Source organism: Penicillium macrosclerotiorum (assembly GCF_028827735.1).
Source record: "Penicillium macrosclerotiorum strain IBT 26536 chromosome Unknown utg000003l_segment0_segment0, whole genome shotgun sequence".
Classification (NCBI taxonomy): domain Eukaryota; kingdom Fungi; phylum Ascomycota; class Eurotiomycetes; order Eurotiales; family Aspergillaceae; genus Penicillium; species Penicillium macrosclerotiorum.
Window position 1 is genome coordinate 5,801,370 of NW_026643083.1, and position 11,335 is coordinate 5,812,704.

At 48.0% G+C, this 11,335-nt stretch overlaps 5 protein-coding genes across 5 annotated transcripts; 3 read left to right on the forward strand and 2 right to left on the reverse strand.

Annotated features, from left to right (window-relative positions):
- On the forward strand, positions 1-1,334 carry N7462_004990 (Gfo/Idh/MocA family protein; the record flags this gene model as incomplete). Its single annotated transcript, XM_057076715.1, has 5 exons — positions 1-31; positions 111-136; positions 205-383; positions 477-760; positions 829-1,334. The coding sequence occupies 5 exons, from the start codon at positions 1-3 to the stop codon at positions 1,332-1,334; spliced, it is 1,026 nt and encodes a 341-aa protein (XP_056936220.1).
- A 443-nt stretch (positions 1,335-1,777) lies between these two features.
- Positions 1,778-2,628, forward strand: N7462_004991 (60S ribosomal protein eL32; the record flags this gene model as incomplete). Its single annotated transcript, XM_057076716.1, has 4 exons — positions 1,778-1,817; positions 2,085-2,209; positions 2,279-2,400; positions 2,520-2,628. The coding sequence occupies 4 exons, from the start codon at positions 1,778-1,780 to the stop codon at positions 2,626-2,628; spliced, it is 396 nt and encodes a 131-aa protein (XP_056936221.1).
- Positions 2,629-3,787: 1,159 nt separating this feature from the next.
- N7462_004992 (uncharacterized protein) lies at positions 3,788-5,237 on the forward strand (the record flags this gene model as incomplete). Its single annotated transcript, XM_057076717.1, has 2 exons — positions 3,788-4,810; positions 4,887-5,237. 2 exons carry the CDS (start codon positions 3,788-3,790, stop codon positions 5,235-5,237), a joined length of 1,374 nt encoding a protein of 457 aa, XP_056936222.1.
- A 2,291-nt stretch (positions 5,238-7,528) lies between these two features.
- On the reverse strand, positions 7,529-8,155 carry N7462_004993 (uncharacterized protein; the record flags this gene model as incomplete). Its single annotated transcript, XM_057076718.1, has 1 exon — positions 7,529-8,155. The coding sequence occupies one exon, from the start codon at positions 8,153-8,155 to the stop codon at positions 7,529-7,531; it is 627 nt and encodes a 208-aa protein (XP_056936223.1).
- Positions 8,156-10,930: 2,775 nt separating this feature from the next.
- On the reverse strand, positions 10,931-11,163 carry N7462_004994 (uncharacterized protein; the record flags this gene model as incomplete). Its single annotated transcript, XM_057076719.1, has 2 exons — positions 10,931-11,026; positions 11,077-11,163. The coding sequence occupies 2 exons, from the start codon at positions 11,161-11,163 to the stop codon at positions 10,931-10,933; spliced, it is 183 nt and encodes a 60-aa protein (XP_056936224.1).
- Positions 11,164-11,335: the final 172 nt, after the last annotated feature.

Here is an 11,335-nt window from a genome sequence, read left to right on the forward strand (position 1 = left end):
ATGTCTGTTGGTGTCGCTATCGTTGGAAGCGGTGCGTATTCTTGTTTGACCTATGCCTGGTTATTGTTTGACAGCAGTCTGGACTAATAAATATATTTGCCTTATCACAGGCCATTTTGCCAAAGAGCAGCACTTGGTATGCCCCATATACTGACAATATGCGCATACAGTATTCAATGCAACCAAAGCTGATGATCCTGATAGCCTGCCGTGCAAAGCGCGACCAACCTGGAACTCAAAGCCATCTATTCACGTTCCTTGAAGTCGGCGGAAGCTCTCGCGGGCGGTGATTCTTCTGTCGACCTTTACTCGGACGACTCCGGCTCTGACAAGTCTTTTGCTGATCTACTAGCGCGGACAGACATCGGGGCTGTGATCATTGCGTATGTTTTCCCAATGGCTCTATGGGGCAATTGACCCATCTATGGAATCATGAATCTCGGTCCGGTCTGGATTCGAACTGACAGCGCATCTAGTCTTCCCATTCTCGTTCAACCGGAATTCATCAAGCAGGCTCTCCTGGCTGGCAAGCATGTCTTGTCTGAAAAGCCCATTGCGAAGGATGTCGCCACAGCCCAGGACCTTCTGCAATGGTACCGAACTAATATTGACACCACCAAGTTCTTCTGGGCGGTCGGCGAGAACTACCGATATTTGACCAAGTTTCTCTTTGCAGCCGAAAAGGTGCGGGAGATGGGTAAGATCCGCCATTTCCGAGCCAATGTCCATAGCCTGGTGAAGCCGGATAACAAGTATTACTGTACGTGACCTGAAACCTGGAACCGTGCCAAGGGATAAATAGAACAGTACGCTGACCAAGGCTTGAAGTGACTGCCTGGCGGAAGACACCAGAGTACCAGGGAGGATTCCTGTTAGACGGTGGAGTGCATATGATTGCCGGATTGCGTATGATTCTGGGCTCGACCGAGCCGATCACAGCAGTCTCGGCGCAATCGCAACAGCAACAGTCCTATCTGCCACCCGTTGACACTGTAGATGCCGTGGTTCAAACAAGATCTGGCGCCAAGGGCCTCGTTTCCCTCTCCTGGGGCTCGCCATTCAGCGACAACATCTTCGAATTTGCCTGCGAAAAGGGTGTGGTGACTATGCACTTTGACGGGGTGACCGTCAACGGTGTAGATCACCACATTGCGTTTGATGGCAAGGGTGTTGTCCCCGAGGTCGCTGAATTTGCCGATGCCATTGTAAATGGACGGCCTGTCGAGAAGAGGCAGTCCCCAGAGGAGGCATTGGCAGACCTAGAGGTGTTGGAGCAGATGTTGCAAAGCGGAGAGAAGGAAGGAGAGAGAGTGAAGCTACACTTGCAGGGTTAATGGGTGCCACCCAAACTGAGCTGGGCTGTAAACATCGTACTACGATCCTTACAGGTGATAGAGTTCCACATGTACCACTTTACAGTTTCTTTAATTTCTGTACTTTGATAATGCTTCCTGGCTCGTACTGCATTTAGCAAATCCAGGCTGATTGTATACAACGGCGGGTATCCCGAATAGGTAGTCTTGGCAGGGCTCTCCCGTGATAAGCCCTACGCTGACATAAGACACCAGTAGTTTCGCTTAGGTCGCTCAAAGCGCACTAGTGTGGGTCGCCCACTGGCCCGCGAAGCCAGCGTGAAGTTTTCGAGATTGATTTCGCTCCGACTCGACAACTCTCGAACGCCCGGCGAGACCCTACAACACCGCCAAAGTGAGTTTTATCATTCTGTGTCTCTAGTTCTTCACTTTGCCAGAATACTGACGGTCCTTCTTTTTTCAAGATGGTCTCCGCGAAGAAGCACATCCCCATCGTCAAGAAGCGTATGTTCCCGATCACCAGACCTCATTTATCCCCGGAAGAACCTGGATTGCGTCGCTCTTCGCCCTGCCAACGAAACCAAACGAACACATCCCCGAGAAGGAAGAGGAGGAAATTTAATTGGAATTGCACGAGTGTTGGACAGCCAATTTGGTATCTCGAAAAACCGGTCGAAGGGCGATAGCGAATCCACGGGCATCGACCATACATTTTCACCGATATCACACACGACCAAGATGGAATTGAAGGACTGACATCGACCGCTATAGGCACCAACCGCTTCAACCGCCACCAGTCGGACCGCTTCAAGTGTGTCGCTCCCTCGTGGCGCAAGCCCAAGGGTATTGACAATGCCGTCCGCCGTCGCTTCAAGGGCCAGATTGCCATGCCCTCTGTACGATTCCACACGACTCCTCAAAAAATCTGTCAAACTTGCCCCGCTAATATATCCGGGATTGAATAGATCGGCTATGGCTCCAACAAGAAGACCCGCCACATGATGCCCTCCGGCCACAAGGCTTTCCTCGTCCACAACCCCAAGGATGTTGAGCTCCTCCTCATGCACAACCGCACCTACGCTGCTGAGTACGTTCTGATTCCTCACCCGCTCGCGACCTGGAAAAAAAGAAGAAAAAGAAGAAAAATCTATTGCCAGATTGCGTGGAAACTGTTTGGGCACGACAGTACTAACTTTCGCTCTCTAGGATCGCCCACGCTGTCTCTTCCCGCAAGCGTGTCGACATCATCGCTAAGGCCAAGGCTCTCGGTGTCAAGGTCACCAACGCTAAGGGCCGTGTCACCACTGAGGCCTAAATGGACTGAACCCAAAAAAGTTCTGTTTCGTTTTTTTTCGGTGGGGCATTGCGGAGCACGAGAGGGTCGGGGTTTTTGTACGGTCGTGATACTATCTCTCTGGCGATAACGAATTTCAAGGATTGTGCATGGAATCCCATGTGCGGCTCGTGCTTGGTCATTGTGCTGGGCGTCGAGCGAGAGAACTATATTCTCTGAAATGATAAACAAAATTTCAAAGCCTTTCTTCTGGCGAGCCTCTAGGATGCACTTTGTGTATTAATGTTACGTACGTTTAAAGAGGACGACGCCTGTAGATCTGCATTTTGATCTGCAAAATATCGTAGATTGGACAGATGAAGGACGCCAACCTCGACAATTTTCTCATCGGCCTATATTGTCACATACGCTGTAATAATGATCGAACGATCATCATTTGAAGTATGGAGGATGTAGTTACCGCTCAGATATACAAAAAATGTATGTATTTTGATTTGATACCCATTCGACTCGAGTACAAGCTCTCCCTAAGAGACATTATGTGCCGAGTCGGCATGACGTTCCAGCCGCAACCCTCCACCTTTAAACCATCTATAGCCCTAATGGCCTATCGGTAATTCTGACCCTCGAACGTTCTGTGCCATCAATTTGCGGCACAAAGTGGTGCCTATTCCTGCTCAAAAAGACTGGTTACTTTGAATGAGACTCATCGTCAGACCCACTGCACATCGCCTACAATAGGGGGCCCCTCGTGGCGGGCATTGGTGACACCGTGAGCGAATCAAGCAGGCAACGGGCAATAGAACCAGACTGGGCACCTCCGAACGTTCACAAAAACCAGTTGCAATCACGATGCCAGACCCGGTTCCAGCGGATGGTCAAATGGTTACCTTGGACACTGAAACAAGCAACCAGGATGTGCAGCTAACATTACTTGGTCGAGCATAGTGGTGCCACTTTCCAAGGCCTGGGCCAATGCCTGCAGCCTCAAACCGGCCAGCCCGCCCCGAAACAAGCCCCACGGCATCCCCAGGAGCTCTCTTCGCCGACCGGTTTGAACTTGAGGATGTTCTCCTGGGGTTGCCGGTCGGGATCTTATATCGACCTTCTGGAACATAGAGGGCAAGAGCCTTCCGTTCTTCCCTGTTGATAATCACTATTCGGGCTCGCTCTGGCTACCATGGCCGTCTTCCCGGCTCGGTATGGCCGATGGGTGCCTATTTTAGCCCCAATGAGTCTGATGATTCTCATCCTCCACCTGAATTCCACCTTTAGGTCACAGGTCTCCCCGGTCATCATCGATCCGGCCGCCTACCCTATCGAATCCAACGAAACCGATTCTTCATCGGCCGATACAACACCGCAACCATGCCCCTCACTTCCAGGCATTGAGGATGTCCTAGTTGTGTTGAAGACCGGCATTACCGAAGCACAGGAGAAAGTGCCCGTCCATCTCCGCACCACGCTGCGCTGCATACCGCATAAATTGATCGTCTCGGATTTCGAGGAAGATATCGATGGCATCCAAACACACGATGTCTTGCGCAATACCAGTGAATTACTGCTAGCTAATAATGACTTCGCCATATACAATCGTGCCCGCGCAGGTGGCCGCGCTGCCCTGCTCCAACAGGATCATAATAAAGTCGCCAATGGAGCCTCTGGCATGACCCAGAACCCGGGCTGGAAGCTAGATAAATGGAAGTTCCTGCCCATGGTCCAAGAAGCACGGGCCTATCGTCCCGATGCTCAGTGGTACTTCTTCATTGAGGCCGATACCTATCCATTCTGGCCGAACCTGCTGGCCTGGCTCGAGCACTTCGACCCGCAGGAGAAGTTATACCTTGGAAACCAGATGCAGATCGGTGCGACTATTTTTGCGCACGGCGGGTCCGGCTTTGTACTGTCTCATGCGGCGATGCATTCGGTGGCAGATTCCTACACCCGACAACTTGAGCATTGGCACCATATTACGGATCAGCAGTGGGCAGGCGATTGTGTGCTAGGCATGGCACTCGCAGAGAACGGAATCGACCTGACATGGTCCTGGCCCCATGTTACCAAGGAATCCGTGTGGGAACAAGATGCTCTTGGCGAGGCCTTCAACAAAGAGCAGTGGTGCTACCCTCCTACTACGTTCCACCATATGACACCCCCGGATATTGAGCTACTATGGAAATTTGACCTAGCGTGGCACTCAAAGGTACGCCTTTTCCCCACCGCATAACCTGCGCTTCCCAGAACGACGGGTTTATGTTCTACTCACACCTACTACTTAGGAGAACCATACCACTCTCACATACAGCGATATATTTCGCAAAATCATACGCCCCACACTCACGCACCATATTGTCGAGAACTGGAACAATTTCGCCCCGGAGGAAATCGAGCACGAAGGCGAAAATACCATTAGCAAACCCCAAAACATCTATCAATGCGCTGAGCGGTGCGCCATGATGCCAGGCTGTATACAGTATCGAGTTGATGCCAAGGGCAAATGCTATAGCTCAGCATGGGCTGTCCGCGGACATGCCGACAACGGCGTTCAGTCCGGCACGATGATGTGGCGTGTGGATGCTGCTATGGAGAAAAAGGGCAAATGCCATTGGCCGGAGTGGGTAAAGCACTGATGGGCTTGATGGTTGGTTGTTTCTCATGATAAATCTTGGCTTTTCTTTGGGCATGTATAGACTGTTGGTAGACTGGGGCGTCGGATTTTGCATTGGGATTGATGATTGATCAAAGCACTATTTCTTTCTTTTTATATTTACCTCCCAGAACTTGCAGAGGGCTCCCAGTGTAGACCAAGCCGGCATTGACCTTTTGAAAGAATTATCCAGTATGTATATCGGTCAAGCCGAAATTGAGATGAACTATCTTATGCACATTCAAGAGCACCTACGCAGAGAATTCACACAGGTCTCATTGGTCAGTTATCAAGGCGCCTAGAAGTTAGTTTACAACTGCCAACAAGGATGGCCCTCAAGATTCTTTTAGCTTTTATTCATGAAGAGACTACCTGTTAGCATAATTCAGTCTAATTTTCAATTAGATAATGAATCGAAGCTTGAACCATTTGAGGATTAGCCTTGGTAAAAGATGATGTGAGCAAATGGTTAGAAAAGGGTTCCAATTTATTTGACTGAATTTATAAATTGAAACTTCGAGCGAAAGGTACGTTGAAAAAAGCTCACTGCCCTACAGAAAAGCACCTTCCACCGGTACTTCGCTGGGGCTACAGAGGAGAGTTTCTCCCAGCTCTATCTCGATCATCAGATAAGCTTGTTTCGTCTGGGCTCTTGACAAAGAAAGGCTCCTGGATTCATAACCGTGACGGTTATATTTGAGGCCAGGGGATTCTGGAATTAAGTATTCTGTCAATCAAACTCATTGCATGGCTGAGATCAAATGAATCTACTTCCTCGAGTCTTCGTAGGGGTGAGTAGCCGAAGAAGCGACTTCAATAAAAAGCACTACGCTAGCCCCATTCACTCCCATCCTCCCTCACAAAATTGCCCTTTTTATCCCATCAATATAGCACGGGCGTCATTATTGCAACTATTTATTGAGTTCATGGACTTCGTGCTGTCGTAATACTTCTATGCTCCGTATTGCTAGAAATTTGAACATCATGATTGGTTTACGTAAATTTGTGACCAGGGACATAACTTACTATGCTGTCCCCAGCCCTAGCTGTGATAACGTGCAATCTCAACACCTTTGAAGAAATTGGGTGGAATATTGAAGCTATCTATATGACACAGGATGGGCCCATGCATCTCTCTGGTCAGTGCTCTGAATCTTTTGACGCAAAACTTCCTGATCTTTGCATGCTTGTCTCGACTGTCTCTGGCTGATGGGGGGGGGGGGGGGGGGGGCAGCAGCCTTATTGTTAATAGCTTTGTCGTGCTATCAAGGAAATAGGATGGTACTGCTGCCCAGACCCTTATTGTATACCTCATGGAAATCGGCACTGTGCTCTCATGTCAATCTCTCTGGACTGCAGAGCGCGGCTGCTGTCACCACTGGTCTCATCTTGGCGGGAGCCTTCTCCGAATCAAGATTGTAGCGTATGTGTCATCTAATTGGGCTACCAATAGATTCCCTAACTATTATGCTCAAACTCATAATAATGCCCTTAGTGCATCCTCTTCAACCAATGAAATGGAAGAAATGCTAAGGAGTTAAACCAGAGCATTCCCGCACTTCATATGGCTCCTAGGAGAGAGGGAAGGGGCAAAGCAAACCTTGCGGAATTGGCTGGGCTTCATCCTCCTTACTTGCAGTCCGATGTGCTTGATCTTTCCCATGCAATGAAGAAGCTCCGAATACCAATAATTTAATCCCAATGCCGCCAGTGTCTTCCGCAGATTCACTGCTACTGGCGTACCTTTCTTTTACGGGCAGTCTGTCGTTGCTTGGCCGCTCCTTCCAATACAGGTATATAACCACTCTTTTGCTGTATGCCAGCAAGGAAATTCAAATGAATGATTCTATAGGATCTAATTTTTGTTCTTGTTTGTTCATTCTCCAACCTCTCGATCCTCCCCCCATCGAATTCCTTGTGCAACTCGTGATCCTAGAATCCAGGTTCGAATCATCTTACCCCAGCAATAGAGCGGAATCCACATGACCAAGACAGCGGCGCAGATACCAGCCAGGCACCCGAATGAGTTCACATAACCAGCCGAATCAATCCAAGGATTTGTGTAAAATGATAAAAGAAAACCAAAAGCAGCTGTATGTGTCAGTCATACTGGAATATCTGATATCTGAAAGAACATTTTATCATGAACAACGACATACCTTTGAAGCTCAATTGAGATACAACGACCTCGCCGGCGATTGGTCGATGGGCGTCGATCGCATAGACAAGTACAATATTGCTAACCTGCGTGATAACGAACCCCACTAATTTAGATTAGTACTGAAATGCTTTGATCTTGGAGTATATCGGACACCCACAAAATCCCAGGCCCAGAACAGGAACCATCCAGTGTAATGAATAGTGTATACCAACTCCATATAAAACTAGTGCCAAAGGCGCTAGTATCATGGATATCATGATTGTAGGAAGTCGCATTTCTGGCTCACGGATACCCGATTGACGCTGAGTCAACTTGTCTGCGATTTTGTCGGATAGCCAACCACCACCATAAATTCCGGTGAGAGCACCGATCAGGACTGCAACATAAGTGAGACCGCACTCCCAGGTTGAAAATTCGTAGACCTCAGTGAAAGCTGTTGCGTAGTTCGAGCTGATTGCAACAAATGCACCTATACTAACCGACATACTCAGAGTACCATAAAGAACAGATGGAATCATAAGGAGGGGGAGAGGGCGCCAGAAGAGCGTGAACAGCGACTCTGTCGTGTACACAGAGCTGAAAAGATGGAGCTGCTGAGCCCATGTTTTTTTCAAAGGCACTGGAAATTCGGCATGAACTGTTTCGGGTTCCTTCGAGGTTGATCCAGGCGTTGGCTCAGGCGCTGATTCAGGCGTACCAAAACGACTCGAATAATCTCTTTGATAAGCTGTCTCAGGCATGGTGAAAAAGACGATAATTACCAAAAGCCAAATGAGACCAGTGGCAAGAAAATATACAACGCGCCAGCTTTGATGAATAGTCATTAAGCCGGAAAGTATAATTCCACCTGCGATACCACAAGAGAGGGCGGCTGAGTAGAAGCTATTTCTTATTAGTTGATGACCCAGACAATGAATCATATAAGGGCATGATACCTCATTATTAGACCACGCTCATGAAGAAAGAATGTATCTGCAATTGTTAAAGGGGCGACACATTCAGCAGAACCTCCCGCAAATCCCAGGATAAGTCGGGCGGCCAAGGCATTGGAATAGTCTGTAGCCAGGCCAGCCCAAAGAGAACATCCGCCATAAAGTAGGAATGAAAATATATAGACTGGACGACGGCCGTACTTCAAGATGAGTGGCATGTAGAACAGGTTTGACATGCCTTGTACAAACGCTGTGCCACTGAAAAGATATGATGCCTTGGCCAGAGCGGCTGACCAGCCAGGGTCAGTTGGTAAGACGCCAAAAATATCATGAACAATGTTCGCCATATCAACACTGGGGCCCGCAGCAAGGAACTGTGCCAAGAAAATCGCAGCACAAGAGATAATCGCAATATAGATCCGGAATGCTCTCGACCTGCCAACAGATGAGAATCAATGAGAATCAACGATGATACTTGGAACGAGTAATCTTCTCTCCATACCAATTAAGAGGATCGTTTGGATCACGCGAAGGCTTTGGAATGAGAATTAAGTCATTGGTCGTGGGATGCCGAAGCTGAACGCTTCCTAATTTATTCACATGATCGAATTTCAAATTGTTCTCGCGCACGTCCCTAAATTGGTCAACGGAGCTTGGATGCCCAATTTCGTTACTATCCAGAGAGGCAGCAGGGGGTTTTCGCAAGACTTGATGGTGCGTTGGACTTGGAGGGCGTTTCGTTGTTTGAAAATCAGAGAGCCCCCGAGCTATATAGGGTACAACATTTTCTCCCTGGATCATTGCTCTGGGGGTGTGGGGTGTGGCGACGCAAGATTAGTGGGAACAGACCGACTAGATAATGCGGGGTGTCTAATTTTTACCCAATAGTCAATCTTTTCCTAGTGGTAGCTGCCACTAAGAGAGAGCTGTTGGCAAAGAGGATTGTTGTGAATTAACTTTTCGGCTCGCAATCTGACAAGGTTGTCCACATCCCGAATTGACTAGCGCAAGTTGTATTTAAGAGATCGGCGAAACCTAGTCCTTACGATCGGCAGAGCAGTAAATTTGAACTACCCAGTATATCAAGGTCGTCAACGCCAAAGACTACAAGGCACTGCTTGGATTGTATCATCCCGACGTTCGTCTTGTCATCCGGACGCTGTAATCGGCACTCTATACGGCTCAGATGGAATCAAGAAACATTACTCGGTCGTACAAAACTCAGCGAAAGAAACTGCTGTTGCGATATTTGTCATGATTGATTGAACGGACGTCTCGTTCTGTATGGAAACCTATTTGTATACGAAGCCAACCGAAAATGCTGTCTATGGATACAAGGTGCAGAAAGGCGATATGATTCGAGTCAAAGTAGGGGCAATTTACGATATGAAGGATTGGCAACCAACTGATGCATATTCATTGTAATAGTCTTAAGGATTAGATGCTTGGGCGCGTTGACGTGGAAAGGTTGATAGAGGAATATTTGAGACGGGCTGATGCGGATGTTGGAAGGGAACGGATTTCGGTATCAGCAAAAACGGAATCTTGGCCATTGCTAGACACGTTTTTACATGAGATATTCATACTACGTTAGACAGAATTGATTTTGTTTTCACCAGAAATTGACACAGACAATACGACTTGCCTCATCCACCATATCATTCGTACAAGTAGTTTAGAAGCACTTAGTTCAATCCGTCACATCGTGTTTGACCTGAAGGCTGGGTAGGCTGAGCGGGTATCACCACATGCGTTGTCTCTGTTTTGTGCTTGAATAGGCGCTCGATTTTCGTGGTCAAAATTCCCCCTCCTTGTAATACCAGAACATATCCACATACGGCAACATAGACATAAATCCAGTGATTCTGTTCCCCCCGGATAATCAAATAATTCATTATATGGGGTTTTCGACGCGCCCAGGAGTGCAACGGTGAGAATATGGAAAAGCACAATATTTGGTGTCTAAGATCCACACTCCAACCGCATTTGGGAAAAAGGGCATTCTGTAATTATGAATAGTGGAGCAAATGTGGTCCTGGTATACATCTAGCAATTCCCTTGCCGAGGTGGGCGCCCTTTGCTTTCCGGCCGGCTTCTATAGTAGTCTGATCGACCCGGATGTCTCAAAATAAAGGAGGAGTGCGCGGGCCACCGGGTTGTGGGGTCAATAAAACATCTCTAGTATTTCTCATAACACATAATACCTCATTGGTATCTTCTCCGGGCTTCAAGCTTTGTATAAGAACCCTATGGGCTCAGGGCGTCGACTCTGTGAACTTTTCTAGATAGTAATATTGTGTATCGGCGACCACAGCCACGTTATCAGGATAGCATGTCACTCAGGTTCCCATAATCATAAGAGATCCTTGACAATCATTTACTTTTCTGAGCACTGCCGTGGGATTGGGTGCGGTTGTCCTTCCCTTGGCGGACCGTAGTCATCTTTGAACTTTTGGCACAACTTTATTTTCCTTCCCGATGTGCTCTCTCCTTCTTTGCTTCCTAAAATTCTCGAAAAACCCAAGAAGATTCTGTCCGACACGAAAGGAACGGAATGATGAAACTGCCACTGCCCCTAAATAATCAGACACGAGCCACCCGTTCATGTGGCTGTCTGCAGCTGAAGTTACGCTCGCCTTCATCATCTTGCGAGCCACTGTCGACACCGCACGCCGATGCCTGTAAGTGAGATTGAGAATGGAAATATTAGCTAAATCTATTGCAGATACCCAAGAGAGACCCTTCCGATATACTGATTGTATCAAGTGCTTTGCGCGAGTGTAACCCTCGGCCTGCATTGTCATGTAGTGAGCCATCTTCTGGCCGGATTTTGGGTGAAATTCAATTGTCTAATTAATGATTCGAATCATCGTGTTCCTCTCCTGGATCTTATGGGACCCCTCAACTAGATTTTATTTGCTTCAAGAGTTCGGGATTGGTTTCAAAGTCGCTCAAAGAATGGGTATCATTTGGGCCAAGCCGGCCGGA